Source organism: Apteryx rowi, unplaced genomic scaffold (assembly GCF_003343035.1).
Source record: "Apteryx rowi isolate R43461 unplaced genomic scaffold, aptRow1 scaffold_22, whole genome shotgun sequence".
NCBI lineage: Eukaryota > Metazoa > Chordata > Aves > Apterygiformes > Apterygidae > Apteryx > Apteryx rowi.
This window is the reverse complement of record NW_020448530.1, coordinates 2,717,226-2,731,966: the sequence shown is the minus strand read 5'-3', so window position 1 is coordinate 2,731,966 and position 14,741 is coordinate 2,717,226. Positions and strand designations below refer to the sequence as shown.

At 42.5% G+C, this 14,741-nt stretch overlaps 1 protein-coding gene across 2 annotated transcripts; it reads left to right on the top strand.

Moving 5' to 3' along the window:
* The first annotated feature begins 2,537 nt into the window (after positions 1–2,537).
* Positions 2,538–13,495, top strand: TMEM129 (transmembrane protein 129). Of its 2 annotated transcripts, none has more exons than XM_026064700.1 (4): positions 2,538–2,827; positions 3,275–3,749; positions 6,733–6,892; positions 9,128–13,495. In XM_026064700.1, the coding sequence occupies exons 1-4, from the start codon at positions 2,623–2,625 to the stop codon at positions 9,374–9,376; spliced, it is 1,089 nt and encodes a 362-aa protein (XP_025920485.1). In that variant the 5' UTR covers positions 2,538–2,622; the 3' UTR covers positions 9,377–13,495. The 2 variants fall into 2 exon arrangements, with proteins under 2 accessions (XP_025920485.1, XP_025920486.1); XM_026064701.1 differs by having other exon boundaries at positions 6,733–6,943; positions 9,128–9,212.
* The last annotated feature ends 1,246 nt before the right edge of the window (positions 13,496–14,741 follow it).

Below are 14,741 nucleotides of genomic sequence, written 5' to 3'. Positions count from 1 at the left end.
CAGGGTGCCCCCACTCCAGCTCCCCAACGCCCCCGCACCTGCCGGCGTGCCCCGGGTACCGAGTCCCCGCCGTGCGCTCGGCGGAGGCGATGCGCGGGCTCGCAGTCCCCACTACTGCAGCCACCGTCGGGCAGCACCGCTTCAGCCGCCGCCGCCGCCGCAGGATTTCAAATTTCAACGGCGGCCCCAGCCCGCCAATGGGCAAGGGGCATTCGGAACGGCCTCGCCAATCGGGAAAGCGCCCTRGAAGGGGGCGGGACCAGCCGCTGCCCCCTCGCCAATAGCCCCCGCAGAAGGGTGTTTTCGCGGAGGGCGATGGTGCTGCGTGGGGCATGCCGGGAAGTGTAGTTCGGGGGCTTCCATCATGGCGCCCCGCCGAGGTGGACAACGGCCGAACGCTTCAGCGCCCGGCCTCAGACACACGCTAGGGRAAGCGCTGGCCAGCACTGGACGAAAAACTCCGTGATCAGTGTGTTATTGCAACTGGAAGAGCCAGCACCTGTCTGTGGAAAAGTGCTTCATTGCAGTAAAATCTCCCCAGTTAACGTAAGAGAAGCAGTGCTTCTCCGCCTGTTATAAATCCCAGCGTGGCCGTGGGCTGCGAGGGCTCTRATGGCCACATGGGTGCTAACCCTGCAGTCATCTGTGCGTATTGGGATGTGTGTAAGTCTTTGTGCAAGCAAAGAGGGTGCTCGCAACCTTTGGCATTTGCAAAGTGCTGTGATAACAACACTCTCCAGTCAAGCACTGAATTATGAGTTACTGAACAGTACAGTGTTATGCAGGAAAGAACTGTGTGAAATCTTTGTGGTTTTATTGATAGTCTAAGATCAGACCACAGAGTACTTACTTATGTAAAGAATCTTTTGAGGATGGAGAGTTGTGTCTGTAAATCCCAAGGTAAGTAATCCAGTGCTAGGGGGAAAAACTAGAAAACTAAACTRACAGCGCAGGAGGGATTTGGGCACTGAAAGGAGTGAGGTAAGAAGGCAGGGACAAAATACTAAAGGCCCATATGGATTTTTATACACCCTGGTGCACATCCTGGATATAGGCCCAGCTGTGGCCCTACTTCTTGCTAGGGGAAAGCCAGGTGGGCATGGGCCCGTTCTCACCCACCCCAGTGACACGCACCCTGATTTCCACAGGTCAAAAACTTCAGAGGGGAACTCYAGTATCACCCTCATAGATGTTTGCTGCAAAGAAATCTGGGGTTGGGGGCTGCGGACCAGACTTTGTAAAAAGCGATCGATCTAGGTAAAACCAGTGTCCCAAGACTCAGTCTTGCAGTGAGCTGGGCACAAAGAGCACTCCTACATAAAATATTGTTGATAACATGAGGACTTTAGAGAATCCTACCTATACGGAGATGAATTTGGATCAGGTTAGAAACTGGAAAATTTTTAGGAGAGTAAGGTCCATATTTAAATTTTGGTTCTGTTCAGAGATCCATATTGATAAATAAAATAAATCCACATGAACTTCCACTGTCCTCAGGACTTTTGCACAACTGTCCYATGTAGCTGTTAAGAGCATTTTGCCTCTTTTCCCCCTCCCAACAGAAAACCATCAGTCCCCCATAGCCCCAAATCTGTCCACAGCATTGCATCGTCTTGTGAATAAAACCACAGAAAGAAAATTTGCTGTCTCATAACATTTTATTATTAATTATTAAATGCCATGTTCCATTCCAGAAATTAAAACAGTTCTTAGAGTTGAGTCATTAGGCAGTAACAATGAAATGGTTGTTGAAACTAATAAAGCTGGTAACAATGAAGTGTTTTGTAGTGAAATGCAAAGCACACAATCCAAGTACAATTTTATTGACGCAACAATCTTATACAAGAATCACTAAGCCACCATGAAATCTGATCTCCATCAACAACAACACATTAACCACCTGCCAGCATAAGATTTCACAATGAAGGGGCTGCATTTCCTATTTACTCAGGTCACTACGAGTAGTAGATTATAACATTGCAAGATGTTTTCTCTGCCACCCTTCTGCAATTATGCAATTTCCTCCTGTTTCTAGAATACGAAAATGTTACAGTTCATGGTTATTTATTACAGAGTGCGAGCGGGTGTGTGTGTGGGGGGGGTTGTCTTCTAAGAGAAACACTGATGCTTGTAGTTATTACTTGTATTTCTTTAGTAAGGAAAATATTACATAAAATACACCAGGAAACCCAAACAGAAGGTTTTTCAGGGCCTTAGGGGACCCAACAGCCACTCGCTTACTTCAGACTCAACACCACAGAGCTTTTTTTAAGCTTGGAACCGGAACTGGCTGTTTTTGGCAGGCCGGCGAGCTGCGCCCTGAGGGGAGGCCCCCTCTGAGGGGAGGCCGCTGCGCGGCGGCGGCGGCGCATGCGCAGCGCGGGCCGTAACGGCCGTTGGCGGGCTGGAGCTGGGTGGGCTCCCCCTCACCCAGCGGGAACTACCGCTCCCAGGGAGCCGCGCGGCGGAGGCGCATGCGCAGCGCAGCCCGTAACGGCCGTTGGCGGGCCGGGGCGGGCTCCCCCGACCGAGCGGGAACTACCGCTCCCAGGGGGCCGCGCGGCGGCGGCGGCGGGCCGGGCGGCAGCGGCGGCGGCGGCGGGCCGGGCCCGGCGGCGCAGCATGGAGAGCCCGGCCGTGACCTTCACGCTGGCCTACGTGGTGTTCGCCGTCTGCTTCGTCTTCCCGCCCGACGAGGTCCGCTCGGCGGGGCTGACGGTGCAGAGCCTGCTGGCCGGCTGGCTGGGCAGCGAGGACGCGGCCTTCGTGCAGTACCACCTGCGGCGCAGCACCGGCACGCTGCTGGCGCACTCCCTGCTGCCCCTCGGTGAGGCCCGGCGGGGAGGCTGCGGCGCGGGGTCCCCCTCTCCCCCGGGCGGGTGGGGCTGCGGGCGCTGTGTGTCGCGTTATAACTCCTGGGGTTGCGGTGTTTCAGTGCGGGAGCGCCGCAGCTTCTTTGTGATACGCACCCTTTTTAAGCTTTGAAACTATTTGGCTGCACTGGAGTGCACGTACTCGCAAAGCCATAATATTTTATTTAACCAGCAAGTTCAAATCAGCTCCCTTCAGCGATATAATTCTGGTAAAAATAAGTGGCATCCCACAGGTTGGGACTTGCATCAGATTGCTTAGGCCAAGAGGCTTGGAATTTGAGTTACCGCCCAGAAATAAAACGGATTTGGAGGTGTGCTCACCGGTGAGATTAACTACACAACTGAGGGATATGCGTTTATGTGTGTGCTTGTTTTCTGAAAGTAAATCTTTTTCCTTGCAGGATATTACCTTGGTATGTGCTTTGCTGCACCGGAAAAACATCTTTGTTTTTTTTACCTGGCTTCAGAAGGATGGAAAACTTTCTTCTTTTTCGCCGTTCTCCTCCCAGCAGTCACCAGTGCCCTGGCATATTACTGGTCACGGAAAGGTTGGAATAATCATCCGTTAGCTCGGACGCTTGCTGTTCATGCTCTCCCGCAGTCAGGTTGGAGGGCAGTAGCTTCTTCCATCAATATGGAATTCAGGAGAATCGACAAATTTGCTACTGGAGCCCCAGGAGCACGGGTGATTGTTACAGACACATGGGTGATTAAAGTGACCACCTACTGTTTACRTGTTGCCCAGCAGCAGGATATTCATTTAACGGTTACGGACTCCAGACAGCATGAACTCTCACCAGACTCAAATATGCCTGTGCAGTTCCTCACCATCCGTGTTGCCAGTATTAATCCCTATGTGAAGGCATTTGATATTCGGTAAAACAAAATGTGCTACACAGTTATGTTATATGTATGCTATTTAATGATGTTAATGGAGTGCTTCTTGGCAGATCTGAGGACTTCTAGGGTTCCTAGGGATTATGGTAGAGGTAGGAGGAAGTAACTGGAAAAACTTGGGTGAAAGATGGAGAACAGGAAAAAAAATGGAAAATCTTTGGTCTTCCAAATTTTGGGGGAAAAGAAATAATGATTTGTGAAATAATGATTTGTGTAAAACTGGCCATTTCTCATCCATGACTTCTTTTTCCCTCCTCCTGCTTAAGACTCATATTTTAGTCTCTGCTTGAAAGAGTTCTCACTGACTTACTGCAAACCAATTACACTTAAAGTGAAGCAAGGAAGTAATTTAGGTTCATTTTGGATTTGTGTATCCTAGTAGCTGTAAATGATGGAAAATGTGCTGTGACTTGTTACTGTGTGTTTTCCAAGGGCCCATGCTGTTTGTTTTTGTTTTAGCAGTCTATGTAGCTTGTCAAGAATACAATTTCTGCAGAAACTTGCAACAAACACTCTTGGTTAGAATGATGCTAATGTCTTCATGTCGTTGTGTCATTCAAAGGAGTACACAAAGCCATGCTCATGCTCCAGAAACTATAAATTTGAAAAGGTATTTGAGCATGTTTGCTCTAAAGTTGTATGTCATGCAGTAGGCTGTTGGTATTACTAAGATATTAAGTTTTAAATAATAGACAAAATTTGACACAGAATAGTAAATACAGTCAGGTCTACTTTAAGCTAATAATTCATAACAATTTGAGTTTTTCTATACCAACAGTAGTATCTGCTCAGCTTTTTCTGCACTTAGAATGGTCACAATTTGAAGGAGATCAGTCCTATGGAGTTTTACAGGGTTTGAGGGAAAAGCAACAGCTCATGTAAGAATTAACTTTTCTTAACAGATGACAGCAGCATGTATTTAGTGGTAGTTAAAAGTAAGCAGATTACTAGACTTTTAGGTGAACAGAGGGGTGCTGGCAAGCATGAGGAAGCTGTTGAGATGATTGTGTTAAATCCAGGTGAACAGAGCTCCGAATGAGAGTTAAGGTAAGCATGACAGAGTAATAGGAGATTTATATAGAATTGTGAAAGTGGTGACCAAATAACTATTAAGTAACTAATGATTTTCTTCTGCGAGTGCTTCAGTGCCAGAGTGATAAAACTGCATCCTCAGTTGAAAAAATCAGGACTTCCTTAGCAATTCCTTTTAGGGGGAAAAAAAATCTCCAAACCAGAATTTTCCTTTTGTGATTAAACAAAACAGCACCAAGAAGAGTGTTTAAGAGTTCTTGTAATAAGACTTGTCAGAAATAGCAAATCTGTACTAGAATGCAGTGATACAGGATTTTTAAAAAGTGCAGTAGGACAAAATTCCCTTTCTAAGGGTATAGGATCTTGTGTATTTCCAGAATCAGAATTAGATATGGTGGAATCTTTATAAAAGAAAAATGCCTTTGTGGAGAMAGGCCACATTCCTCTCTGCATTCAAGTGTGAGTTCTTCCTCTGGATACAAAGGGCTTTGTTATTTGCAGAGATGGTATCTATTAGCAAACAACAGTATTATCCTGTAGGCTTAAAACAGTGGAGAGCACCTGGAGCTGAAGCTAAGCCAGCATTGCCTTGTACTGTATTTGTTCCTCARGGAACTGAGTTGGTGGTAGAAAGAATGAGGAACTTGAGGGCAGCGTTCCCAGGGCTCCTTCATGAAAGCTGTTTAATAAGTGGAAACATCGAGCTGGGGAGTCCTGAATCTGCAATTCAGAACTGTTTTGTTTTTAAAAAAAAAWGTTCAGTAACAACAGAAATGTGTCATTGCAGGGCCCGTTATGAGGCCTCATGTGCTGCAGGTAGTCTGTGGGCCTCACTTAAGAGACATTTACTGTAGCAGAAGCAACATAGTATGAAAACTGCCTCAAATCAAATTGTAGGTCCYATCCAGGAGCTGTTTGTAGCCTTTGTAAAATTTCATTTTTTATGTATAAGTGTATCATAAAAGTACAGAAACTTGATACTGATTGACATTCTTCTGATATTTATATTTACTTTCTACATACATGAYGTATGCCACATATGATGTAATAACTAGTCTCTGTCCTCAGGAGTTTATAAACTAGAATTTAGACATTATAAATAAATAGGCATAAACAAGATATACAGAAAATATGCAGTATTTTACAGTTTCTACATATTTTACGTACCTGTATTTATTTGTTTAAACTAATTACTTTAAAAGCCTAACTTTACTTAAAACATTATATCAAAATAATCCCTGGTATGTCCTGTTGGCAATTTGATACAGCTATGAAGGACRGGCTGGACGTAAAGCCTGAACTTATATATTTCTATCTGCAGGTTGGGGTTGAGGCAGGAGGACAGCATGTTCTTTTGTCCAAGTTACATCTGTCCTATCCCTGAATGCCACTATAAAAGCTCTGTTTGTCCCCTTTCATAAGTGTTAAAGGACTGTACTTTGAAAAAGAGCTCATGGTTTTGAGATGTCAGTGTCTGGAAGTCTCACGTGAGACACTGTGGCTGTGATTTTTCAGAAATATGTGTATGTGACTTTATTTGAATTAGTGGGACCCTGGTGCTCAGTTCCAGAGTGGGAAGGAAATGGATGAGAAGTGTTTTAAGTTGAGCATGCTAAAATGGAAGCCAGTTTTAAACATCTGTCTCCATATGTGCCTGTCAGAAGAATTAAAAYTAGAATAAATGTGGGATTTTGTGGGTTTGTTCACCTGTGAGAAAATATAATAAAATGTATTTTTTTTTTATTGCTTAACCAAAAAACACCCCAAAAGGCAAAAGAAAACAAAATGTTGTGCATTTATTCTGACCAATATGCACCAACMTCAACAGCTTTTCTGGAGATTCATTTTTCTGAGGTTAACCTCTGCAATATCCTGAACAAGGTATTTGAATGGATAACCAAGGTAACCTTTTGTTCCATCTCTTCTTCAGGTTGAACTCCACGGAGTATGGGGAGCTCCGTGAAAAGCTCCGTGCTCCTATCAGCAATGCAGCTAATGTTGTGATCCATCAAAGCCTCAGTGATTTATTTCTAGAAACTTTTACATCTCTGGTGGAAATTAACCAGGCGTACTCCCTTCCAAGCAATCAGGTGATACTTTCTTTCCATGCAAGACTGTAATAATTCTGCTTTTCAGTATAGGTGAGCCTGTGATTACTGTGTCTGGTAACTGTATTTGCTTATAKCTCACCTTCCATTTCATAAACATGTAATAAATGTAAATCTGGCTGCTTTTTCTGTTCCTTCTACTAGGAAACTAACTATGTTGTGAGCATTAAATATTTGAGAAATGAGAAATACCATCATGGAAAAAGTTCCTATAATAATTTCTATAAACCTTTTACCTGCGACATTTAGAAATGATAAAGGAAATGATAAAGTTACATTTCCAGAAATTTTAGGGGGAGCTAGAGTCACAGTTGTTGTTACTATGCTTTAGGCAGTTTGCTCCATTACAGCTTGCTTTTCTAGAAAGCCAGGTTTTGCTGGATCTTTTCCTGTGATAGATTAATGATTCTTAATTGAGGCTTGCTTTAATTCTAAATAAGGACATGGAATACTTCCTTCAGTAATATTCACAGAGACCTGGTCATTATAATATTTGTGCTGCAGTCAGGAGCGTGACTAGAGCACTGTTCAATATATTGAACTAGCTCTGGTGACCTTGCAGGGAGGTTGTTGCAGATGTTCCAGCTGATGGAGTGAGTACTTCATATCGCAAGCAGTCTCATGCAGCTTATATGGGGTCTTCACTATATGGTTACATGAACTAGCTAAAATATGTCTGGATCAGATATGTTTGTTCATAGCATGGTTGTGCATCCTGACTGCAGCACCAATAAGTAGTGAAAAGAGATGTTCAGGTTAAAAAGAAAAAAAAGATACTATCTGAGAGCTGTGTTCTTGCAAAGGCTTTTAATTTGTGACACATTTAAGTATAAACTTAGTACTGAGTTTTGGATTGATACCGAGTGAAAAATAACAAAACTATGATGTGGAGATTAAAAATACAACGTGGGATCTTCCCCTATTCTGAAGCTCCATGAGTAAACTTAAAAAGTTAGTTAACCTTTCAGTACTGGAGTTTTTCCTGCCTAAAACCTAAGACAGGCCTCTATTTTCACAAGCTAGAAGCTGAGACAGCTTCTGAAAGAAGCAGTCCTGCTTCCTGCATTCTCCTCTTCCCYGTGTTGAGAGGAGTTTATCTGCAGTGAATCTGATTGGGGGGAATGATTCAAGTGAAAAGAGGCAAAGAAAGAAGGCTAGTTTTCATCTGGATCCCTTCCACAATGAAGCTGACCACTGGCTGAACAGACACTTGAGCTGACAAAGAGACAGTGTGGAGATGGGACCTACAGACAACAGAGAAGAGCTACTTTCTGTGACCTTGGTGCTCTCTTAAATCAACAGTATCGCTTTACGTAGCTGTGCAGTTGCTATGAGGATAGTTTTATTGTAAGCACCTCAGTATTTTTTCATTTATGCCCCTAAAACACCTTTACAAGGTAAATGATGTATGAGCATCTCCATTTTATAAGTATAAAAATAGATATTGTTAGGTTCCTTTCTCAGAGCTTTCAGGTCTCCTTGCCTGTTCAGTATGCTGTGTCTTGAACTTTGTACAAAGTTTCTGGAGAGCTTTGGCTGGACGACTCATAGGAAATGTGAATTACTATTCATTAATTAGCAAAATGATTTCTCTATATGCAACTGCAAGTTCATGTGATATAATTAATTGTGTGGAAATATCAGTTATTTCAATAAYTTCCAAGAAAATTACATAAATTTCTGGTCTTTGAAGACAAGCACCCATTGATWTCAGTAGAGCCCAGATTTTCCCTGTTATGTCTCTTATTTACACAGAAGGAAGATAGGAAGAAAACTTGCTGTAACAAGCAGTAAGAACTGTTTRCTTTGTTTATTTTCCTTACTGTATATTGTATGTTTTGTGAAAAAGAGCGTGTGTGAATGGTAAAGATGGCTGCTTGCTTAGCTTRTCCTGGCTGCTGTGTTCTGGAAACAGATGGAGCCCTCCAGAGAGATACGGAAAATTTGCTTTCAGTCATTTGTTTGATCTGTCTCATGCAGCAGTTATGAATGTTCTCTGTTTAAAGAGTTACTTTGTTCTCATTTGTTAGTGTTCCTATAAAACACAGCTCTGGAAATTGGAAGCATTTGATATCTTCTGGTGGGGCAGTTTGAGGCTCTGCCCAACTCGGGTTCCTGCTATGCTCATGTGGAGATAATTTTCTAAGAGCCTTTGAAAAGCAGTAAAAGAAGCCATTCTGTGCAGTTCATAGTTTTGACATTTTTCTCCTCCTTTAGGAACTGGAGCCGTGCATAGGGTGCATGCAGACTAACGCAAATATCAAGCTCATCAAGAACTGCCAAGAGCCAAATGAAGGAGAATGCCAGCAATGCTACTGTCGTCCTATGTGGTGCCTCACCTGCATGGGCAAATGGTTTGCCAGCCGGCAGGATCAGCAACACCCAGAAACCTGGCTGTCAAGCCAAGTGCCTTGTCCAACTTGCCGAGCCAAATTTTGCATTTTAGATGTTTGCATGATACGATGAATAATATTTCAATATGTTTTAACTTTTAAAATTCAAATGTATTTCATAGTGGGTTTGGCTAAAAGGTCTGTTAGGTTTGTTTCTTACACTTCACATTCTACATGGGTGCAAACCCCAGGGCTTTCTTTGACAGCCTTGAAAATAGGAGCCCATCATCTTTTCAGTTCCTCTCCACTTTTTCCTTTATTCCTGTTTTTTATTCACCAAATATATCAGTTCTGGAACACTCTCTCTCTCTCTCTCTCTCTTTTTTAAGATATTTTGCTTTCTTATGTCTTAGATGGAATAAGGGTATCCCATCAATGTTTTAGGTACTATTCTCTGCAAGTTTTAACATTGGTATTTTGATTCTTTAGTAAAGGGCTAACTGAGAAAATTGCTTTGATTAGATTTCATTGATACTTTTATTATTCTTTGATCCATCAGTAATGCCAACGTACATCTTTGCAAGTGTTCACCAAACAAGTATACCAACTGTGTTTCTTCTGCTRGTCCCATTCACTTAAAAAGGGGATTAGTTACAATAGACTAAGGAATTTAATCCCTAAAGATGTACAACTCCTGCAGGGACCTTTTATTTCATTAATCTGCCTCTACCTTGTTCTTTAATGGATGTATTTATTTCAAACAACAGAAGAATTCAGAAATGTACCATTTACCTACGCTGCTAATGCTGTGCATAGACTCTGTTGTAGTTAAATGCTCCTGGAAGCTACATCGCTTAGGGTTTCAATGCTCTTAAGGTGATCTTTTTTCTTTTCTTTTTTTTTTTTAAAAAACTTTTGAAGGGAATGCAGCAAACATTTGAACTGTTTAAATATTTGGAAAGAATGCTCAGCTATTTCAAAGCCCGTAGGCTTTTCTAAGGGATAACCTTTCCACTAAAAGAGATGCCAGGATTAGATAGGTATAAGTTGCCATGCTAGATGTCCCAAGAATGACCATCATTAATGAAGGTTTTTCATTCTTGCACTTCAGAGACTGATCATAAGCARTGGTCACTGTTTTAGCATTAGTAGGGTACTGTTGCACATTTCCTGTTGTGGTCTGCATCAGAGTAATTTGTAAATTAAAATCAAAGCATTTTTCATAAATTTTTAAGAGAGCTCCACTCCTGGACCTAAATGCAGTGCTTAATGTCCCAGCTGTCTGTCACACCCTTCAGTGAACAATTATTTARTCTACTGCCTGGTGAAAAGGTTTAAGCTGCTGGAGAATGTGTTTGAGTTGATACACTGAACTATGCACTGTAGTGAGTGAGATACAGGTATTTRTTTGCCTGGGTTGTCCATCTTAGAGGGGTAGTAATCTCTGGCGGAGAGGTTACAAATAGCTAGAGAAATGAATGCTTTAATGCTTTGATCTATGAGAATCAAGGCCCTAATATTTCCCACTTGTATAATAACAAGGATCTTATCAATAAGTCACTAGTACAGATGACATGTCASTGATTAATTGGAAAAGTCTTAATTACCAGGATATGCAAGACTGCTTTGAGCAGAAATAGGTAACAGGACATCAGAAATGCTACAAGTACTGGAAGCGCAACCATGAAMTATTTCATTAAAGTCTCAGCCTAGCTATAGGTTACATGGTGAAAATACCAAACTGCACTTAGAGCCAGACAAATCAGAATATGGTTACACATGTGGCTGCAAGTCACGTTTTGGATAAAGACTCAAATATAGATTTGGCAGCATCATATGAGAACTGACTTATAATTTATATATTCTATATATATGTATGTATTTTCTAATATGCACTTAAAAGGTCAGACTGCTTGGGTTTAAAGACACTAATCACTTGAGCATATCTTAGTTGTTACATATACAACCTTTACTATGCAATTGTCTGTACTACCTATTAATAAGGGTGATTTTTTTCTGTTTTTCATTACTACTTACTTTGGATTATTACTACTTATTTTGGAGTGGAAATTTGATGCTTAGACTGGCAGTATGGATTTGTCTCTCTTTCCCACATACATCTTAAATGACATGTTCATCTTGATTTGAATAGGATAAAATTGAGTCCTTGAGTTTCAGACAAATTTGTTGACAAGTCTGAGAATTAATAAAAAATCAGGGTGCTGATCAATGATTGAATTTAAGATATTTTCCAGTACTTTTGTGGGAAGGTAATTTGTAATTTTGAAATGTTCTCTCTCTGCAGTATTTTTTTTAATCTGTGGTAGATTCTAACGGCCAGGTGGTGTCATCTGATGTGCACCTCACTATACAGTAGCCTTTACAAATAAGGATTTTGTACTACTTCTGGAGTTTACATAATATGGCACAAATATAAGGAATGTKGTCCTTGAAATAGTTGCAGAAGGGAGGGTAGGATTATGGACTTGTGGCTCTGCCACTAACAGTCATTCAATTCCTACATCTCTTTTCCCATTTGGAATAAATATATCCATTTATTGTTAAGATGTTTGAAGCTTAAATTGTAAAGGCCTTGAGAACCTTAGATTATAGACACATGTAGTTGCAGATGTTTTTATACAAGAAAAACGGGTTAATTGCAACAGTATCTCATGTAGTAAGAGCCTTAGTCTCCCAATTGCTTGTGCAGTCATGTTGTTCTTTAAAGAAATCTATCTTTGAATTGACTGGAAGTTTTCATTTCAGTGGAACTTTGCTTTTATTCATCTTAGTTGTTTTGCCAATATGACAGTATAGCAAAGCAGCATTCGTAAATGTAAACTCTTGCATCTTTTCATGGTAGTGCTCTGTCCACAGAAGTGCCTCTTGGAAGACTTAGTAATAATTACCAAAATAAAAGGATGATTTATATTAATAGTGCCTAGCTTATATTCCTAAAACAAGCATTTTCTCAAGTTCAAATTCTCAAAGTAGTCTGGCATGCCTCTAAGGTTTGTAAGCTTCTTAAAGGCTATGTTACAGAACCAACTTGTTAAAAATCCATATGAGCTATCCTTCTTAGAGATGATAGAAGGAGAAACCATGACTTCTCACTGCATAGGTAATCTTGTATCTTATTTGTCTTGCATAATTCACCAAACATGAAATTAATATAAAAATAGGTGTTTGTCTTCATGATAACTGCAAATCATCATTCCAAAAAAGCACACAAGTATGTATGGCTGTTTCTAGAGGTCACTGCTTGCAGGAAAAAGAAATACGTTGCCTCCCAACTGATCATGATATGTTTCATAAACATAAAGGTAGTGTTTAGAATATTTCTCTTTACAGCACYTGTCTAAGAGAAAATGAGACAATGTGATGGGATAAATATTTACTTAAAGAATAATAATTTATTGAACTATTAATGATTTAAAGTTGGGGTTTTTTTAGTTGYGTGCATGCTTTTCCACATCACTGACTTGTAGATAGGCAATGTTAGTATACTGAAGTATATTATRTAAATTTAATGACATTACCATAAGACAATCTATTTATGGAGGCACAGTGTCAGTATAAATAACCCATACGTATGTATACATATATAGCCCAAACTTCCATATGCACTGCAGCTTAAYAGGTGTTTTTGAAAACATGGGCTATGGCTATATGTATCATTGCCACTGTTGTGTTATTTCTGGAATTGTAACACATTTTGCCAATATTATCTAGAATGTTATTTGTTGATTTTTGCCAAGCATAATTTGTTGGCTCATGAAAGGCACTTTATCCAACCAGGATATATTTTGAATCTTACCAGATCTGTGCTATGAATGCAGCTTGTTATAATGAAGTTTGCCATAACTTGAAACCAGAATACCTGGTTGCTATGTGATCACTTCAGTATGAGTATTTTTATTGTATTAAAGCTCTGCAGACAGCAGCTATGTACCATTCTGGTCACACTAAACCTGAGTAACACATCATTRACTTTAAGTTCTGCGTGCCACTTCCTAAGAGGGACTTTTTTTTAGATATTTAGGGAGAAATGACTATTCCAGCTCTGACATACATTATGACACTTTCTTCCAAAGATATACTGCAGGGTTTGTTATTTGTGAGGAGTTTTTTTTTACCCAGATAGTTATCTATTTTAAAACTGATTTTTATTTGGATAGCCTTTAARCAGAAGGCTTAATGAATACATGCAGTTCATTTTAAAACTGTCTGAATAAAAGTGCAATTGATTGTATGTAAGACTTTTGGTTTTMATTTTTAACTTATTTTTACAGTCAAGACATCGTATGGGTGGAAATCTGACTGACTCATCCGTACATGATGTGTTAGCTCAGGATAAGTCAATACAAAGTAGGACTTAAATTCTCCTAAAGGAGCACCTGACAATTCCTTCTTTGTTAAATTTTCCTACTATAATCTGAATGCAAAGGGGATGCATAAATGAAGTAAATCATTAAAAAAAATTTTTTTTGAGATATATACATAGACTTTCCATAATTAGCTGGGGAAAGGAATGGACACTGGATCCCATTAATTCAGTGGGGGAAATACTGGAAATCTGTCTTACCTAATAAACACCTGCATATTGTGATGATGGTCCCTCATAAACACAAACAAAACCAAGTTTATATTGCGGCACTGCGTAGAGATATTAAGTGCCACACTCCGTTCCGGATCTGGTTTGGGTCGCGCTTCCCCGAGCGCCCCCTTTGGCGGGCTGCCTCAGCTCGCTCATCCGGCAGAAAACCAACCCGGCCTCCATCTGAACCGCTGGCCGATRGGTGAGATCGCTGCGGGAGGGCGCGACGCGACGCCCCCCTCTCGCGGTCCCTCTGCAGAGGCTGATCGGCTCTGCAGCAGCGCACCGCATCCCCGCGCTCATTAACGTCCCCGACCGCTCTGCTGTGCTGCGCGCGTCCTTCCCCCCGCGCCATGGCGCCGCCCAATGGGCCCCTGTGCGCCTGCGCACTCCGGCCGGCAGCAGTCCCGCCCCTGCGCGCTGCCCACGGGGCCGGCCGGCTGCGTCAGCCGGGGAGGCCCGGCCGCGCCTGCGCGCGGGGCCCCCGCGTCGGCGGGGCGCAGCCATATTCGGTGGGCGGTGCCGCCCGCCGCGGCCATGTTGCGCGGGCCGCCGCGCCGCGGGGCCGCGCGGGCTGCGCAGGTGGGAGCTGTTGCGGCAGGGGGCGCGGAGGGGGTGCGGAGGGTCGTCGTCGCTCCCTCGGGGCGGCGGGGCGGGGCGGGGGTGTGGCCCCGCTGCTCCCGGGACGCCTGGGCTGCCTGCCGTGGGGGAGGGGCCGGTGCCCCGCGGCGCCTCCGGGGAAGAAATACGGCAGCATTCGCCTTAYTTAGCTAAAAAGGGTGATTTGGGGTTAGCGCTTCCCTCCGAGCTTTTCCGGTAGGGCCGCAGCAGGTGTCGCGTTGTCCTTTGCCTTTCGAGGTTTCGATAATGCAGCGCTTCTGCCAAAAGCGGCCGCGTTAGA